General features: G+C 41.1%; 1 protein-coding gene across 1 annotated transcript in view; it reads left to right on the plus strand.

Annotated features, from left to right (window-relative positions):
* The window catches only part of LOC311247214 (E3 SUMO-protein ligase PIAS1-like), a 213,862-nt gene that overhangs the window by 180,024 nt on the left and 12,430 nt on the right, over positions 1 to 21,408 (plus strand). Inside the window, exon 12 of the mRNA XM_084337551.1 lies at positions 16,428 to 16,468. Within this exon, the coding sequence (XP_084193677.1) occupies positions 16,428 to 16,468 (41 nt within the window). The remainder of the gene's footprint in view (positions 1 to 16,427; positions 16,469 to 21,408) is intronic.

A 21,408-nucleotide genomic window follows, 5' to 3' on the forward strand; every position in this document is an offset into this window, starting at 1 on the left:
TGGATGAATTATGAATGCCATGGCGAAAAAAATAAATATTGATCCCAAAAACGGCGTAAGTCGTTCTTGGCGTTCAACGCATGGCGGGCAAAAACGGCGTAACTCGTTCTTGGCGACCAATGTGTTAAGAACATTCACTTATACAAAAACAGACTGAACGGATATATATAACAGACCTGTTATAAACGTTTGGTTACAGCTCCACTCCCGTCAACGTTAATTTCGTTTAAAAACCTTATTTTAACAACACTAATGAGATTAAACCACATCGTATATATTAAATAAGACCTTCTACTAACTATATCAAAAGAAATAAAGAATCAACATGGAACCTAAGGACAAGAAAAAGAGTGGAAAGAAACCCGGAGCTGACAGTACAACGGCGCAAATTTTGACACGTTCGAAGGATACAGCAGCCGCCAGTACAACAGCACCGTTGTTGACTAGCCCCGTCGGGGAGACAATAGCGGATAACATACCGGAACCGACGACGACTAGCCCCGAGAGAGTGATAGCAGACGACAATATAACGGTAACGGCGGGGATACACACCGTGAGAGAGAAAGCAGGGGAATTGGAGAAGAAATTTTCCGTCAAATCCCCGTTTCACCCAATGCTCCTACAACTTCAACTGACACAAGCAGGGAGGCTACACAATCCGACTTCAAGTCTCTGACTAACCTGATAAAAGATCAGATACAAGCAGGGAAGGATCAGATGGTCGCTTTCAAATTACACATCGATGAATTCAAAGTACACATCGATACTAAATTCGAAGAGGTTATAAAAGCGGCTGCGGAACAGGCCGGGCGAATCACTGCAGTGGAGAATACGGTGCTAGGAATTACACTGAAAGTCCAAGAGAACGAGAAGACTGTTAACGAGGGATTTATAGAGTTAACGGAGGAGATAAAACAGGTAGAAAAAGCGTTTTGGAAGAAAATACAAGACATCGAAGAGGAAGCAACGGCAAGGCGGCTCGAGACCGAACGTTACTACCGGAGAAATAATATCCGTATAGTGGGATTGGATGAATCAGTCAATTGCACAGACGACACATTTCCAACTGTGTTAGCAGGAATTCTAGGTAACCATATCCTACCCACAGCGCCGATAGTGGACCAATGTTATAGAGTCGGTACACGAGACCAAAGAGGCAACGGGACGAGGCAGAGGGTTATCATTGCTACTCTGCGCAAGACAGAAATAAGAGACGCGATCATCAGAGGAGCGCGCAATCAATGGGGGAAACTGAATTATGGTGATAAACCAGTATCTTTCTACGAGGATCTATGTAAGGAGGCCATTGCGCTACGTGTCCCCTACAAGGATGTGCTGCAGAGATTATACAAGAGAAATCTTAAGCCAAGCCTCAGGTACCCGGCACTACTATCCATCTTGGGGGAAGATGGTAATAGGCACGGATTACGCTCGCCTAAAGACGCCGATGAATACATGAAGCAACATGGATCTGGTCCCCCGGGGCCGGTCGCAACATAGGCAGAAGACAAGCCTACTCATCTCTCTTTTTTCTCAATTTCTTTTGTCTCTTTTTATCATTTTAAATGTTTATTAGAATGACTTTTATCACGGGGCGGTCAGGTGGCGTAACGGAGATTGCGTTCGTCACCAAACCCCGGAGCGGCTAGATTCGCCTGTTCGAATCCAGCTCACAGCTCCGGGGTTGTCACCAGCTTGGCTGGCCGTTCACACTAATACAATTGGCAGTATTAGAGGGTGGGAGAAGCTGGTGGGGTGGGTCCGGGTCGTTGTAAACAGCGACTCCTACAGTTCGGTCGGGGCGCCTGCTAAGCGCGGATAGGACTTGAGTGGGATAGTGTGATCCTTCCACACACTACGCCCTCTCAATGAGAATCCGCGCTGCCAGGTGAAAAGAAGCGGTTGATTGGCTGGACGTGTGTCGGAGGAAGCACGTGATAGCCTCCACTCTCTCAGACCGACTGTGGGAGGTAAGTGCGCAGCGACCAGGAAGGGGATTGGGAATTGGCATAACGCCTAACATTGGGATGGGAGAAAATCGGAGGAAATGGAGGGGGAAAAAGATTAAAAAAAAATTACTTTATCACGGCTCAACAAAAGCAACAGCTGATATGCATGTTGGCAACACTGAGGCACAAAGTGTTTAATACGGAACGATAGGCACTATATTTATAGTCTTCTGGTCTCTGAGGAGGCACTAATCCAATAAATGACATTGGGAACACTCTGGAGTATTCTGGACTTTCCTCTCGGACACAATAGAATATGCTGGAAAACACTAGTGGGTCATAACTCCCGGTTAGGAAGAACATTCTGGAACATAACAGCAGTGTTTACGAATTTACAAGGATATTCCACAACCTTCTAGAATATACTGTACGCCTACAAAGAAGGCCTGGAACTTTAACGTCCGGGATGCATATGCATAAGCTCCAGTGATGGAAGCTCAATAAGGTTTTAAAAAAATCAGCCACATCTAAAGGTATAAGCATGACAAGGTTATTCTAATATTTTAAGCAAGGTTATTCTAATATTTTAAGCAATTACTCCACTGCTTTAGGGATTCGCACAATGTAGCTCTAAAAATCTCTTTTTATTCTTTTTTTTTTAATCTTTTCTCTCTGTTGAGTTTTATTTTAATTCTCATTTTTTATTTATTTTTTTGGTAGTATTTTTCTTCACTCTTCATCTTTCTGATGGTTCCAATATAAGTTAGTAGAAGGTTCAAATGAATATATCAATAGAGGTATATTTTTCATTTTTCACACTATTGTTATTACATTAATGGGAAGGCGCTAGACCAAAAGTGACATTCTATTGAATTAGAATGAAAGTTTTAGATCCTATGGCAATAAGCATAGGAAGATTAGGGTTAGAAAGCTCATCTTGGGCAACCCGGTGGCGTAAGGGAGGGAGTCATACGCGTAGGATGTGTCTATGGAACACAGTCCTGTATGAATCTCGGAGGGAGGGGGGATTAGGGGATTATTATTTGTATATATGTATGTTTTTAAGCTTGGCTCTCAACGGGACCTCAATAGTTGGATGTATATCTATTGTAGCTTCGCTCTCCAGAAGCATTACCAACAACTACACAACAACATGTATTGATTATGGCTAGTTTGAATATAATGATCTGGAACACTGGGGGAATAAATAATAAACACAAACGCAAAAGCGTGCTCACACTGATGAAAAAAGGACAGGTTGACGTGGCTCTACTAAGCGAAACACACATTTTAGGGAAAGACATAGATACGTTAGCGGACAACACATATCATAACATTTGTTGTGAAGGGCCAGATTAAACCGAATATATATATTATTTATATATATTTAATTGTATTTGTATATTCTCTAATATTCCCTGATATCCCTTGTATATTCCTTGTACAATATGCATTGAATATCCATTCTAGCCTACTGAACATCCCATAATAGTCTCCATTCTACTATTGGTCGAGACCTTGGTGCCAGGCTGCCATACCCCTCAGACCCAGTTCAAACGTACCGCTCAACATGTACGAACAAGTCCTAGTTCCGCGTAGGAATCTGGCTACCGCACCACTAATGGGACTATTTGTTCATAGTGCGTATATATACTGCGCTACTAAAGTAGGACTTCCTTTTTCAGTCCAGTTTCTTACCCTCCAATAGAGTCACAGACGTAAAGCCTCCCCGCGACGCCACGTGTGGGAGTAAGGCCAAGTTCGCCTACCATCGGTATTGAGACATCGTGTATATTAATATTTGAATAGTCATATTTGGCACTATATCGTCGAGTTGGACGTAGTCTATTAAGCTAATAATAGTCTGTTAATATATAGTGCTTCGTGCGGTGAGAATACTACCGTAGTCAGTACCCCATCGTTTCAGGCAGAGAACTGGCTGCTTATCCAGGGTGGTTGACCCCACGTGAAGCTGCACCCGAGGAGCCCACGAGTGAGTGGACCTGTATACCGGATTATTCTACCGACGACAGCCCGCCTTCCCAGGCACGGATTATGCTTTGTATACGTTGATTATTCCATGGATAAAGACCCCCGACACTGCCGTGTGTTGGAACCCCCCCCCCCCTGGAGAGGACGCAAGGTGAGGAGACGCTCTGCAAGACGAGGTCGCTTCACGTCTCTCCTCCGTGGACCGGAGGACGCCGGCCCACAAAGAGTCCATCTGCTTTCATCTGTGGTCCAAGGATCGCCGGCGCATTGAACGGCACTACAGTGGGTTCACCTGGGATACCCTTGGCCGGATGAGGCAGCCGGATTCTACCCCCCCCCCCTTCCTACTCCTGTCGGCTTACAAGCGACCGGATTAACCCCCCCTAGTGTATCCAGTATATAATCATTAAAGTATCATTGCTGTTATTCCTTAAACTATTCCAGGTCGTATATGTACCACCTGCGCCTTCAGAGATTGGACATTCTCTATTGATATACCGACGAATACTCTTGCCATAAAAGTGCATACTAATTCCCATTCATAAATGTGATTGATTTGATTAAGTGCTTGCTCTACACACCATCGCTGTGTAGAAATAAAGACCTATTTCTAATTCGTACATTTGTGTTGGATCCGTTTCATCTACGTGACAGTGTTCATCATAATATATTTATGCCGTGTACTGGGTGGCCGAATATTAAGTACAAAGGTAGTGGTAGTAAGTATCATATCTAGTAATACAGTCAGGGAATTGTACCCCTCAGTTACAACATTAGTCACTCTTCCTTTGGAACGAGAACTCGTGGAGTTGCCATAGTCGTTAGATGGATGTTGAATATTGAATTGAAGGGAGTATGGTCTGATTCAGATGGTCGGATAACTATAGCTAAGATTGTACACAAGAACAGGAAAATAGCGTTGGTAGCTGTATACACCCCAAATTTATACAAAGTTAGTTTCTTCACTACACTTACCAGAGCAATGTTAGACCTTCCCAAATACTCATTTATAATTGGTGCGGATTTTAATGCCATTTGAATTCCAAGGATGGATAAATCTTACCCCTCCTTTTCCAACGAACAAAAAAAGTAATCTAATGCATTAAAGGATTGGTCGAAGATTACAGGTGTAAATGACTTATGGCGATCACTCAACCCCACAACCCGGAAGTACTCTTGCCGATCTGCGAGACATAACACATTATCCAGAATAGATTATGTTTTTGCATCCCCGAGACTATTTGTTAACTATGATGTGGAAATGATACCCAATGCATTATCAGATCACTGTTATTTACTCCTAAAAGGAACATTTGGTATACTATCATCCCGAGCCCCAAGATGGCGATTTAACTCGATGCTGCTTAATAACAAGGAATTCATTACACAAATCAAAGAAGCTCTTACGGTATTCCTACGGATGAACGCTAATTCGGTGCAGGACCCCAGAATATTATGGATGTCGGTAAAGGGAATGATCAAGGATTTCACTGATAGCTTTTCCTCAAATACGCAAGAATCGATGCTCAAAACTGGCTGAACTGGAAACGCTTTATTCAACGTTATTTAATTCTTTACAATACAACAACTCGGTTCGACTGGAAAATCAAGTCAATATACTAAAAAAAGAGATTAACGCCATATACAGACAACAATCTGAAATACAAATACGTAGCACAAGACAACAGCCGTACTCTCAAGGTTCCAAACCAAGTCACCTATTAGCCATGCGATTAAGAGTTAACGCAAAATTTGCAGATATAACTACCATTAAAGCACAACAAGGACTTGTTACAGAACCAAAAGAAATAAACGCGACATTCAAAGAATTCTACTCCAACTTGTACAAATCAGAAACAACCTTCGATCAAAACAAAATGGACACATATCTTAATCAAATTAACCTCCCTAAACTTTCAGAGGATGACGCTAAACAGTTAGAAACACCGATCACACTAGATGAACTTAGGGAGGCCATATCTGAAATGCAAAGTGGTAGGGCTCCTGGAAGAGACGGTATCCCACCAGAAATGTACCTCTCTTGTTGGGACATAATTGGACCCTTATTACTAAATATGATTTTATACTCAGGAACGTCCATAAACACGACAATATTGCACTCATAACAGTCCTCCTTAAAAAAGACAAAGACCCCACCGAGTGCGGTAGTTATAGACCCTTAAGCCTCCTCGGAACCGATATCAAACTGTACTCTAAGGTATTAGCCATCAGACTACAAAAGCACATGACGTCTTTAATTCATCCGGACCAAACTGGCTTCATCAAGTCAAGTCAAGAGTTTTATTTGTCACGGCATACGAGTATACAATGAAATGCGGGTGGTCATAAGAGGCCGCTTGATCACTGATAACATAAGACGATTACTACACGTACTAGATGCTAACAAGGACGACACCACACCTAAGGCAATGCTGTCCCTGGATGCAATGAAAGCTTTTGACAGGTTGGAATGGTCGTATCTATGGGCAGTATTAGAAAGGATGGGGTTAGGAAAAGGATTCATTGATATGATTAAAGTATTATACAAAGAAAATAGTTAAGATGGACGTCCTACCTAGAATCAACTTCTTCAGCTCAATGCTACCGTTACCCCCTCCAGAGGGTTACTGGAAAGAATTACACTCCTCCACATACAAATTTATTTGGAATAACAAACCACCACGTATAAAAAGATCCACCGCACAGAGAAACAGAGCAGACGGTGGTATGGTATTTCCAGATTTCTACCACTATTTTAAGGTGTACACTTTAAGACCACTGACAACATGGTTTGATCCCCAAACATCAGTATCCTGGAGAAATTTAGAAGAAAATATAGTAGCTCCACATAAACTGAAGGACATAGTATACACAATTATCAATTAAGCAATGCGAACGGAAATTTGGCCCCATAATTACTCATGCGATCCAGATATGGCGTGAAACACAAAAAAAATATTCTATCCCACAGAAATGGCATAATCATACTCCCTTATTCAATAACAATGCACTCTTGATTGGAAAACAACCTATACGATTCCCTAGATGGGAAAAGCAAGGCATACACTCATTAGGAGATGTTTTCAACAAACGGGGTTTTTGTAGTTATGATGAAATACGCAAAAAATTTAATCTCACCAAGTCCACATATTATTTTTACGCACAGTTATTGGCATGTTTGAAGGCTCACGGTGTTCCATTAAGGATACCAATTGTACACCACAGATACCACAAATTATTCTATGAAAGAGAGACATCGAGAAGTTTTGTTTCAGATTTTTATCATCAATTACTAACATCCTCATATGAAACCCTCCATCTAGACTCAGTCTGGAGGAGGGATATACCAGACCTGGAGATAGATTTTGACTGGCAAGAAGCCTGGGCAAATGTTCGACTCGCATCAAGGAACCCGGACCATCAACAAATCAATCTTAACTATATTCACAGGACATACTTAACTCCTATAAGACTGAACAAAATGGGTCTTAAACAAGTGCCAAATGCTCATTATGTACAAATGGGGACGAGAGGACATTTATGCACATGTACTGGGACTGCCCACCAGTTAAGATATTCTGGAAAGAAGTGACCCAACAATTATCAAATCTCTTAACTCTGAATATACCTGTACACCCCTCTGTATTACTGCTGAATGAGGTCTTTGAGTGTGCAGTACATCCACAGCTAAAGAGATTGGTTTTATCTGGTATCACAGTGGCTAAAAAGCTGATAGCATCACAATGGTTTCAACCGGAAAAAATTTGCCGGAAGGTCTGGATTCTTACATATCTCGATGTGATTTATCAAGAAATATCTACAGCAAGAATTTTGGGTCTCAATGAATCCAAAAAGACAATGTGGTTAGAAGTGGTGGAGAGAATAAAAGCTAGCATATAAAGGTAGTGTCTGGTAGGAACAAGTTATAATGGATGGATTATCCAATGGGGGGTCTGGGTGGGGGGGGGTACGAGCTGGAGCATATGTGTGTAGGCAGGGCCGCCTGGGAGAAATGCGAGGCCCTGTGCGAGATTTAAATAAGCTATGGCCGGAGCCTTGTCATGGTGCAGGCCCGACTACATCTTCTGTCAAAGATGATGTCGTAGTCAGAGTGCCAGAACCCCCTGCTATTCTCACGGCTAATGTCAATGGTCGTAGCACAAGCTAACAGCTAACTCTAGGCTAACTGATAGTTTTAAAAGTGTTATATTTATCTTCTCTTATAGTACCAGAGAGAAGCTGAGGAGAATCAACCAGCAACAAAAGCTAAATTTGTTTAAAAAAAAAAAAAGTCAGTCACATGATACGGCAGACTGGTGTGCGCCGTGTTCTTAAGGGCTTTATTTGGTAGGAATCATGGTGATTGCGTTCACGTTGATTCTACAGATATCGTAAAAATAATTTGCCATCTAACCAGAGTGCACGGTAACAGTAAAGTCCATAACAATATACAGGACAGGTGTGTAATATACAGTGTATATACTGTAATATACAGTGTAACAAATGATTAAGTAAGGAATAATACACAACAAGGTGTGTGGTTATGGAAAAAGAATGCATGGCATAGGGGCTAATTATCCCACAAGGCGAAGCCCAGTTTGCTTTGGTGAAGTGCATTATTTTTTCTTTATAACTGTACACCTTGTATTATGAATGAATGAATGAAAACTTTATTTAACAGATTGCAGAATGGGTACAATACAGTATGGCTCAATACATACAATTGTTAAGGGGATGCAGACCTGAGAAAGACGTTTGTCTTGTTTCCATCAGGGTCCCCCATTTTCAATTCATATAGACATTTATGACATACACAACATACATGACATTTATGGCATAGGGACATATAGGTATTTAGTACTGATACATTTGTGACATAAACGGTATTCAAATATACAGTACTGTTACCCCTAGATCCTGACAGAGTATATACATATGATGGGGAGGGGACTGTACATTAGGAGGGGGTGGGTGGGTGGGAGAGAAATATACATACGGCGGGGAGGGAATATATACATGCGGTGGGGAGGAGACTGTCTATTAGGAGGTGGTGGGGGTTTTGGGCATTTACGGTGGCCAGTTTCGAATTGCAGCCTCCCGTAGGTGCTCTTTAAGAGTGGTTTTGAATGTGGGCAGGGATTCACATTCCTTTACAGCTTTGGGTAGGGCGTTCCACATTGTTGTGGCATAATTGCGAAACGTGTTTAGTCCCTTGTTTGAGCCGAATCTGGGTTTAACATGATTTGTTGAGCTTCCTCTGGTGTAGTGGTTGTGGTATTCACTGACCTTTGGGAAGTATTTTGACATGTACATGGGCACCCCGGTCGTATAGTGTATCTTGTAGACCAGGCCCATTGCAAGTTGCTGTACTCTGTCGTCTACTCTAAGCCATCCTAGGTTGTCAAAGTGGGCAGGGGTGAGGTGGGTTCTGGGGTTCAGGTCAAGTAGTAGTCTGACCAGTTTGTTTTGTGATGTTTGTAATTTTGTTTTAAGCGCCTTTGAGGTGCTTTGGTACCATGAGGTGCACGCATAGTCATAGTACCCTTGAATGAGTGCTCCTGCCAGAGTCTTCAGGGTATTCAGGGTATTCTTGTTTACCAGAGAGGAGATCCGGTACAAGAATCTAGTTCGTTGGTTGACTTTTTTTATTACATTGGATGCCATTTTGTCACAGGAAAGATTTGCCTCTAGGATGGAACCCAGGTAGGTAATTTCGTCTTTCCTTGTGACAATATTGTCACCCACTGTAACTGAGAAGCCGTCGGTCTTGCTGAGTTTGTTATTTGAACCGAAGAGAATGGACTCTGTTTTGCCCATGTGTAATGATAGTTTGTTATCAGCGAGCCATATGCAGACTTTGCCTAGTTTCCCGAGCTGAGGGTTTTTTCAACCTGCAACTTGTTCTTGTCAGAGACCAGCAGGGCTGAGTCGTCCGCAAACATTATTCTGCTTATACCATGGCCACTTGCCAAAGACAAAGAATGTGTGCCATTTATTAGGGATATCCGATATTATCGGCCTACCGATATTGGCATTAAAATGTGATATCGGAAAATATTGGTAGTATATTATATTTTATATATTATTATTATTATTATTATTATTATTTTTTTTTTTTTTTACATTTATTTAACCTTTATTTACCCAGGCAAGCAAGTAAGAACAGATTCTGATTTTATTTATTGTCAAAAGTATGCATAATGTTGTGTTAATTCCACGACAAGAGATATGTAATTTTAATTACCTGAAATTATTCCGTTTTTTGGTGGGGGAAACCCTGCATATATCGGTATCGGAAATTAAGAGTTGGACAATATCGGTATATCGGTATCTGTAAAAAAGCCAATATCGAGCATCCCTACCATTTATTCATATTTTCAACATTCAACATTTCAACATTCACTGAGTTATGTTCTGTTAACATGGTGGATCCTCCTCTTCACTGAGTTATGTAAGGGATAATGTATAGCTACGAGGTCATTTAGGAGTTTAGAACACAGAGGCGCCTCGCCAAGGTGTTTTAAACGTCAGTGAAGGTCAATTATTTTGCGACAATGACCGAGTATAGCTATACATTATCCCGCTTATTACATGGCTAACTTACTAACAATATACCTAATTCATTTTACACCATCGACAAGACGAGATCAAATGCAAACGCAGTTGTTCTGTGGCTCTGTCAGCCCAAATAAAGTGATTATTATTATCGCCGGCAGCCGGCAGGTGTGTCTGATTGCACTGAAACAGTGTGTGTCAGTGGGCTTGATTGCTTCACTGTGTTATGTTCTGTTAACATGGTGGATCTTCCTCTTCACTGAGTTATGTTCTGTTAACATAGTGGATCCTCCTCTTCACTGAGTTATGTTCTGTTAACATAGTGGATCCTCCTTTTCACTGAGTTATGTTCTGTTAATAGTGGATCCTCCTCTTCACTGAGTTATGTTCTGTTAACATGGTGGATCCTCCTCTTCACTGAGTTATGTTCTGTTAACACTGAGTGCCACAGGTCCGGTGCCCCGGAACCCCGTTGCGTGCCACCACCCACTTCAATGATAGAGCTCTCATATTTGCGAACGCATAAACTATATCTTAAATTATGGCTATGTGTATAATATGGCCGTCGCTTATCAATGACTTGTATGCAGGCAACATTGTCGAAACAGATTGTTTTTTTATCGGTTCATTTCCGTTTTATACCATTTTGAAAAACGCTCGTTTCTTGAAAGTTCCAGAACATTTCTGAAGATTCTGTGATAATCGCCCTTTACTGGAATACACAAAACACGTTGTCATTTTTCGGCCTATTTATGAATTGTTTTCTAATAAACGCTAGATTATCGATAGTATATGTGTACTTATGCACGCTATAGAAGCGGGCTGAAAAATCGATTATCTATTTCCTGATCAGCACACACACACACACACACATACACATATAGGGGACACGTTGAGATATATGTGGGAAAAAAAACTCTGATTACCCCAAGACTGGTAAAATAGATTCCTTACCTCAGATCAGATGTTCCCCAAAAAGATTATTCCAATTCCTGATCGCCATTCCAAATATCGATCGCGTTTATTGATCCAACGCTGGGTACTGGAAACACACATTTTCCGCTGTTCTGATGGTGGGCGATGACTCCAGTAGGCTCGGATTACATGTCTGACAAGTCAAATGTGGAAGCAGGACTTTTTTTTCTACATGCGTTTCATTCAATCCAATCCAAAGGGGTGCAGTACCATCCGGAGAGACGATGGGGGGCCGTATTTTCCCTGTTCGAGTTCAGACAGATCCCCACTGGTAACGTGAGGCATGAACTAACGAGAAATCTCGTCGTTGGCACTCAAAGTGTTAATAGTGGATCCTCTTCTTCACTGAGTTATGATCTGTCTGTTATTAACATGGTGGATCCTCCTCTTCACTGAGTTATGATCTGTCTGTTATTAACATGGTGGATCCTCCTCTTCACTGAGTTATGATCTGTCTGTTATTAACATGGTGGATCCTCCTCTTCACTGAGTTATGCTCTGTCTGTTATTAACATGGTGGATCCTCCTCTTCACTGAGTTATGCTCTGTTATTAACATGGTCGATCCTCCTCTTCACTGAGTTATGGTCTGTGTTATTAACATGGTGGATCCTCCTCTTCACTGAGTTATGCTCTGTCTGTTATTAACATGGTGGATCCTCCTCTTCACTGAGTTATGCTCTGTCTGTTATTAACATGGTGGATCCTCCTCTTCACTGAGTTATGATCTGTCTGTTATTAACATGGTGGATCCTCCTCTTCACTGAGTTATGCTCTGTCTGTTATTAACATGGTGGATCCTCCTCTTCACTGAGTTATGCTCTGTCTGTTATTAACATGGTGGATCCTCCTCTTCACTGAGTTATGCTCTGTCTGTTATTAACATGGTGGATCCTCCTCTTCACTGAGTTATGCTCTGTCTGTTATTAACATGGTGGATCCTCCTCTTCACTGAGTTATGCTCTGTTATTAACATGGTGGATCCTCCTCTTCACTGAGTTATGATCTGTCTGTTATTAACATGGTGGATCCTCCTCTTCACTGAGTTATGCTCTGTCTGTTATTAACATGGTGGATCCTCCTCTTCACTGAGTTATGCTCTGTCTGTTATTAACATGGTGGATCCTCCTCTTCACTGAGTTATGCTCTGTCTGTTATTAACATGGTGGATCCTCCTCTTCACTGAGTTATGCTCTGTTATTAACATGGTGGATCCTCCTCTTCACTGAGTTATGCTCTGTTATTAACATGGTGGATCCTCCTCTTCACTGAGTTATGCTCTGTTATTAACATGGTGGATCCTCTTCACTGAGTTATGCTCTGTCTGTTATTAACATGGTGGATCCTCCTCTTCACTGAGTTATGCTCTGTTATTAACATGGTGGATCCTCCTCTTCACTGAGTTATGCTCTGTTATTAACATGGTGGATCCTCCTCTTCACTGAGTTATGCTCTGTTATTAACATGGTGGATCCTCCTCTTCACTGAGTTATGCTCTGTTATTAACATGGTGGATCCTCCTCTTCACTGAGTTATGCTCTGTTATTAACATGGTGCATCCTCCTCTTCACTGAGTTATGCTCTGTTATTAACATGGTGCATCCTCCATGGCTTCACTGACTGCAAACTCCTGACTGACTCCTTGCTCGCTTTGGGACATTCTTGAATGTCTGTTTTTTGTTTGTTTCTTTGCTTCAGAGGTTCATATCAGCTACTTGCTGCATTCACATTAGACCAACAAGTAATACAATGTGCTGGACAAGATTTTCTGATTACAATAAAGAGTTGAGTAGTGGCAATATCATAGCAAATGTTCTAGTGCAGTGTTTCTCAACTGGTGGGTCGCGACCGCAAAGTGGGTCGCGGGGCCATTTTGAGTGGGTCCCGGATGTGTGGGGGGGGGGGGATCTTTTTTTATAATAATTTTTTAGCACTACCGATCTTTGTGAACGTGGCTTCTCAGCTCTAGTCCAGCTGAAGACAAAGCAGAGAAACAGATTGGACATTGAGCATGACCTCAGAGTTGCTTTGTCTACCACCACCCCAGACTTTGAGACTCTTGTCAGGAGCAAACAACATCCCCAGTTATCCCATTAGTTCCCTGGGATGTTAAGCTAAGAAGTCTGCTAAGAAGCATATATTATTTATTATTATTATTATTATTATTTTATTTCATTGTGTTTTTATCCCTAGTTGCACTTTTGTTGCAACCCCAGTTATCCCATTAGTTCCCCCAAACTTACTGTAGGTCTGTTATGTTAAAGGATAACTCCACTATTTTGGGAAATTAGCTTATTTAACATCTTCCCTGGAGTTAGACAAGAAGATGCATACCTTTTTTGTCTCTGTGCGTGCATTTTAGCTTTGGGAATAGATGCTCCGTTAGCATAGCTTAGCTTCATCACTGGAAGTGAGGCAGGACAGTAGCCTTACAGTGCCTTACAGTGTATTGCAAGGTCTGACATTGACCAAACTTGATATGCATGACCTTGGTGGGCTCTAGGTCAACTCCTGAAAAGGGGGTCAATGTCAGACCTTGCAATCAAAAGTTAGGGGCGCACTGAAATTATGGCAAGGGTTATTAGCCCCCTAACTTTTGATTGCAAAGTCTGACATTGACCCCCTTTTCAGGAGTTGACCTAGAGCCCACCAAGGTCATGCATATCAAGTTTGGTCAATGTCAGACCTTGCAATACACTGTAAGGCACTGTAAGGCTACTGTCCTGCCTCACTTCCAGTGATGAAGCTAAGCTATGCTAACGGAGCATCTATTCCCAAAGCTAAAATGCACGCACAGAGACAAAAAAGGTATGCATCTTCTTGTCTAACTCCAGGGAAGATGTTAAATAAGCTAATTTCCCAAAATAGTGGAGTTATCCTTTAAGCTAAGAAGTCTGCTAAGAAGCATATATTATTTATTATTATTATTATTTTATTTCATTGGGTTTTTAGCCCTAGTTGCACTTTTCTTGCACTTTTTTGTGTTTATTTCATGTTTTTTAACAGTGCATGAAAGATTGTGTATTACTGCAAAAAAAAAAAAAAAAATGGTTCAAAGATTTGGGTCGCGACTTAATGACTAAGGAAAATGTTGGGTCCCGAGGTTAGACCAGTTGAGAACCACTGTTCTAGTGGGCATATGGAAAATTCTAGTGAGCTCTAGTGGGCATACGGCATATACTGTACCTGCATATCACATAGACTACACCACTGCTTGAGGCTACATGGCGGACATTGATATAGCTACCATGCATATTTGACATGGGAAAATAATTTGTGATTTTCGGGACAATGAGATTTTTCTCATTGTTTTTCTCAAACGTACTGTCAGATGATATTCACCGTTTGTTAACCATAGGCAAGGTTATTGACTGAAAGGCTTGCTAGCATATGGTTATCTTTCTGGGTCATGGATTTCTGCCAGGAAGCCAAACAAGCGCATTCATTCTTAGCTGTCCTGTGATGAAGTTCTAGCCATGCAGTATATCAACAAAATAATCAACACCCCTCCAGCCAATCAGAATAGAGTATTCACCCAGTCTGTGGTATAAATGGAATATATATATAACAAAGATACTGAGTAAATATGTTAATCTGATGTATGTACAGTATTATTATGTACAGTGATAAATATACTATCATACTAAGCCATACTGGCCAGCTGTATAACTAATTAGAGTAAGTATGGGATATATATATATATATATATATATATATATACAGTGCACTGCACTGAGTAGGTACAGTATGTATACAGGTATGTAAATAGGAATATATGCAGAATAATATATTAAAACGGAGCAATATATACTGCATATACAGTGTTATTGTACATTGTTATATGGGTAGACTATAGTTTGAGGTAGGTAGTTATGATTATAGTGTTGTTGGAAGTGAAGGCAGTAGTTATATGAATTAAGTACAACAACCCTATTGAAATAAACAGAATGAATTCCTTTGCAAATAAAGTCACAACAGCCACCATTATACTCCTCTTCTTGGCTATTGTTATTAAAGGGATACTAAGTAGTTTCAGCCACTAGAGCACCACCAAAACAATGTCGTGTTTACATAAGAAACCTCTACCACCGAACTTATTTCTGATCATACTGTCAAACTAGGCATTGCAGATCACATATGACTCAAGATCCAGGAATATAATATCAAAGAAAATAAACATATTTTAGGTTCAACTTAAGAAAAAGAGAATGTTGACAAGCGAACGAGTCGCCTTTTTATTTTTGAAAACGGGAGCAGAGAACCATGGGCTGCCCACTAGCAGCGCGTTTATCCAATCAGTTGCATTCCACGTGGGGAAATGGCAAGTAGGGAGGGAATACATGCACATAATGCACATAATGTGCAGAAACGTCCTGAGCAGCAAAATAGAAAGAAAGTAAGAAAACCCAGGCAGAGGGAGGGGTCTCTGCAGATAAACACACCTCCACACACTTCTAGCCCAGGCAGAGGGAGGGGTCTCTGCAGATAAACATAAACACACCTCCACACACTTCTAGTCCAGGCAGAGGGAGGGGTCTCTGCAGATAAACACACCTCCACACACTTCTAGTCCAGGCAGAGGGAGGGGTCTCTGCATATAAACACACCTCCACACACTTCTAGTCCAGGCAGAGGGAGGGGTCTCTGCAGATAAACACACCTCCACACACTTCTAGTCCAGGCAGAGGGAGGGGTCTCTGCAGATAAACACACCTCCACACACTTCTAGTCCAGGCAGAGGGAGGGGTCTCTGCAGATAAACACACCTCCACACACTTCTAGTCCAGGCAGAGGGAGGGGTCTCTGCAGATAAACACACCTCCACACACTTCTAGTCCAGGCAGACGATAAGTGACGATTGAGAAGGATTATGTTTGTATGAGTCTATACATATATTGTATTATAACTCTACTCATTCTACCTTTAATCATTGGCTCTGTGTGTTCTTAATTTCCAGATCTCAACTTCTTCTCCTTTCTTCAAGGTGACAATCATCAGGTATGTCCCACCATGTCTCTACATCATGTGGAAACTACTTATTGACCGCTATTGAGCTGTTAGGTTTTAGCCGTGTTGCCGCTGGAGCGCATCCCAACTAGGGCTGTAAGTACGGTGTATTCGTCCCGCGACTTCGCTGTTGTACAGACATCACGGTTCGGTACTTTCAGCCACACGAAGAATACATGTCGTTTTGTTGAATTATTCTGGTCCTAGTGCAATGTGCATTTATTGCCACAAGATGGTACTAAATGATCATAATAAACCTCTGCGAGTGCGACCCTGGTCAGGAGTTGAAGGGTCGGAGAGCAGAGGTCAACATATACATATACGCGACAGATAAAGATGGCAGCTGTGACAATGATCAATTGTTATTATACTAACGTTATAGTTAAAAGAGTTATCTTTGCGTCTGTTATTATGCTATACAACAAGATGCAAAAATACAAAGCTGATTCTAAACAAGTTGTGCATCACTTTGGAGTCATTAGCGTTATGTCTGTATCTGTGATAACAAGATAACACTCTGGTCGTTCTTTCTCTCCCAAGTCAGCTGAGGTCTCCCAGCCAGTTTTGCCACGACCATCCGGTCCCCCAAGGCCTCGCCTGGCCTCAAAACTGTCCCTGTCTCCACCAGCGACAATCATAATAGGCGACTCGATAGTCAGACACGTCTCAGTCAAAAATGCACACACTGTGGTTTTTCCAGGTGCCACAGTGGCGGTCATCACGGATAAAATCCAAGAGGTTATGACATCCTTCCCCGCTGCTGATTCGCTCATAGTGCATGCAGGTACAAATGACGTTAGGAAACAGCAGTTTGAGCTGTTAAAGCATGATTTTATTCAGCTGTTTGGTGTACTGAAACATCTTCACTACAGCGTTAGTATCTCTGGCCCCACCCCCTCTCCTGGCCTTGGCCTCGGCCGCTTCTCCAGACTGCTAAGCCTAAACACCTGGCTCCAGTCCGCTTGTCGTACCCACAACGTGAACTTTATAAATAACTTTGACCTCTTCTGGCAGAGTAGCAATCTCTTTGCAGTAGATGGTCTCCATTTAAACTTTGCAGGTGCCCGAACACTTTCCTCCAACTTCTCCTACAGCATCCATCACCAGGCCCGGACTGGCCATCGGGAGCACCGGGAGTTTTCCCGGTGGCCTGGCCTGCACATTTAGAAAAAAAATTAAAAAAATTATATTATTTTTTATTATTATTATTATTATTATTATTTATTTTTTTTATTATTATTATTATTATAATTATTTTTTTGCCAGGCCATTGTTTCTACAGTAGTTGTGGCGGCGCGATAGTTAGATAACCTAGGTGGGTGGGGAACAACCAGGATTTCACTGTCTGCGACAGAGTTGGAGAACTATCTCTCTGACTCTCTCCCTCTCGCGGATCACACACACACACACACACAAATGGAGCCGTGCTGCTGCTTGTGATTGGTGGAGGCGGGACCAGGCGATTAAACTGATTGACAGCGGAGGCGGCGAATGGAATGGCAGATGGCACTCTGCAGAATAACAGGCAGTGAGCCATGGTAGTGAGGGACTCGGGAGAGATGGAGCGAAAGTCAATTAACGTTGATGTCAAGATGGACAGTGGAAGAAAGAGAAAGGGTGGAGGAGAGAGGGATAAAACAAAGAAAAAGAAAGGCCCTTACAGGAGATGCTGCTAAATCCGGCAACATTTATCAAATCTTTTCTTGCACCAAGGTCAAGGGACCAGCAGGTTAGTCAGTGATAAAAATAAACATGTGGATGTTAGCTAGCATCATCTCCCCTGTCAAAAGCCCAATGTTAAATCTGCCAAGAAACAAATAAATAATTTAGCCCTTGTGTCTGAAAACTAAAGTATTATACTCTTACCATATTAGGGGACTAAATTGAAAAACGCCATAAAAAGATTATATGTTGAAATAATTTCACACTTTCTTTTCCATAAATATTTTATTCAACTCCAGCCCTGATCATAACCATTTTTCGTTTTTTTTTGTAATGTCAGATAAAAAATTAAATACTCCCACTTTTCTGAAAGGAGTTGTTAAATCTGACATTACAAAAAACAATATGTGGTGGTTATGATCGGGGCTGAAGTTGAATAAACAATTTATGAAAGAGAAAGTAAAAAAAACCAAGATAATTCAAAGATTACACACCTTTGCCACATATATTGGCTACAAACATAATCACTGCAAAGTTATCAAAAAAATAAGAATGATCAGACACAAGGGTTAAGTTGTTGTTCCCTTTCTAATTTCCTCAAAAACATCTAGTCTAGTTAATGTGATCAATATTATTTGACAATTGATGCTTTTTGTTGGAAATTTCAGTCAGTGAACTCATACTTTGAGTTCATAATTCTATAGTTAAAATGATTGAGAGAACGCAATCTTCTGTCTTCGTTGTGCATGCGTGTGCTCACCACACGCGATACATGTGTCACACTATTCTGGCAGTGGCTACTGTTATTATAGTATTGTTAATGAAAGGTCTGTTATTTAATGTTTGTGTAAAGGGCTATTTTAACTTTTGGTGGGTAGTGGTGCATCAGTAAACTGAATCCCTATTCAGTTTACTGATGCACCACTACCCATCAAAAGTATTATGTATTGGGTATTGTGCTCTTGCTCTGTTTGAATAATGTGGAGAGAGTGGTTAACTGTATTATAATAGTAAATAGAAAAATATGTTGTGCTCTTGCTTTTTTCTTTTTGAAGGTGGAGAGAGTAGCATTGCTAGTGCCACAACAGTTTTATTTGAGTTTCATAACAGTACATTGTACTAAGCAATTGTTGGCTCATTAGTTTGTGATTCACAAAAATTCACCAGAATGCAGGAGATTAAGTCTTTGTAACTAAAATGTTCCTGGTGGGGGACTCCCAGACCCCCGCTTAAAAAGTGGCCTGACTGGGGCTATATTTCGCGCTATATCTCCCGGTATGAATTATTTCCCCAGTCCGGCCCTGTCCATCACTGTACTCCTCCCTCCACCTATGTCTCACAGCAGACCCAGACTGTGGCACTACTCGCCCACGCTCTGCCTGGTGCTGACAGGTCCCTCAACCATTGACGTCCCCCTGATCCCAGCCCCTACCACAATAGTTCCTCCATGTACTATAGTATTGCAATTGGGCTAGGACATAGCTGTCAACATTGGCATTTGAAAAAACTGGATATTTCGCCCCGCCCCCTTCCCCCTGGCCCCGCCCCCTCCCAATGTAGTCTCCTCCCCCTCGTATGTATATTATATATATATATATATATATATATATATTGTCTGCACTGCGCAGCTGTGGAATCGCAAGGCCATAGATTTAGAATAGATAGAAAGGGCACATTGTGGTGTATCATAATTAATTTGTTGAATACAATAGGATTTTTATAACGTTGACACAAATTAAAGAATATTTACACTAAGTACTCTTTTACCTCTTATTATTTAATTCATTCATTCATTTAATTGTAGGCACTGTTTATATTGTACATAGTCCTGTGTGTTGTATATTGTGTCCTATGTTACTTTTGTGTTTATTGTCTCTTTCTACAGTATATACACCGTGGGAAGGGGGGCACGTAATTGAATTTTTCTGTATGTCTTGCACAAATTGGAAAATGACAAAGTTGACTTTGACTTTTAACATGTGTCTGTAGTGTCAGACACTAATTGTAATGTTAAAAACGGATACTGCTGTAATATAAAGTGAAATTCTACCATGCCTCAATGTATCAACTTTAAACATACACTAAATGTTAATGTTAGAAATGTTAATTTCCATTATTTCCACCATGTGCAACATTTCCTAAGAACAGCAATGTCCAGTCTATCAACTCCAAATCTGTGCTATGAGCTCAATTATCCCGGTGCATGCAGAAGTAGAATTGCTGTCTTGTTTTGGATGAATGAGTAGAAATGAAAAACGGAAATCTTCTTTTATTAAAGTAGTTTTGACATGTGATATAGATAAAGATATTGTTTCATTGTGTATTGATTAACTTTACATTTGCTCTTCATTCATATTACAAAAGTTATACTGGCACGTCTAATACAGCAATGGATTATGGGTAAATGCAACGTTAAAGCAGTGCCAATGTAAGACTGACTTTACATTAAACGAATGACAATAATATAGTATAAAGTAGGGTATTATTTGGACTAAAGAATGGTGTTGTCTCACCCTACTCGCATGTTGAGGGAGAGCACCATACATTATACACTGAGAAACCACGGCCGAGAGTGAGCTCTCCGGGAACAACCCCACTTTGCCGGTAACACTTTTGCCTTTTGTAGGTAGTTGTATAATCCTTATACATTTCACGCTAAACCACTCCTTTATCCGGTCGCTGTTCTTCTTCTTCTTCGTGGTCGCAACCGTCTTCCGGTCTGACTTCCTGTGCTAACGTTCTAATCTACACTGCTGCCACCTGTCGTCACGGAGGGGAATTGCAGCCATTTTGTAAAAATGTTAAACGGGAAAAATACGGGAACGGGATGACAGCGGGAAGGAAGGTTGAAATACGTGACAATCCCGGGAAAAACGGGATGGTTGACAGCTATGGGCTAGGATCACATAATAATAGTGTCAAAAACACCTCTGTCAGAATTAGTAGGCCCACTAAATGGAAAGAGAGAGGAAAGAAACACAAGGCCCGAGCCTAGAAGAAGTCTCCAGCCCGAAAGGACTTCACTTTATGCACCTGAATGTGAGGAGCTTGAACGAATGAATGAAAACGTTTTTTTTAACATGTATTCTTCATATTCCTTCAAACAAATCATGGTATCTAGCTCCGTCAAACAGAACAATCATAACAACAAAAATTAAAAAAAAAAAAAAAACAATAAAAAAATAAATACATTCAAAAAAAGAATTATAAACAAAAAGTCAAGAGCAATGTACCGGTATTTAGTTAGCAGACATGTCCAAAAAAGGAGT

This window comes from Notolepis coatsorum, assembly GCF_963971535.1.
Source record: "Notolepis coatsorum genome assembly, chromosome: 20".
Taxonomy (NCBI): Eukaryota; Metazoa; Chordata; class Actinopteri; order Aulopiformes; family Paralepididae; genus Notolepis; species Notolepis coatsorum.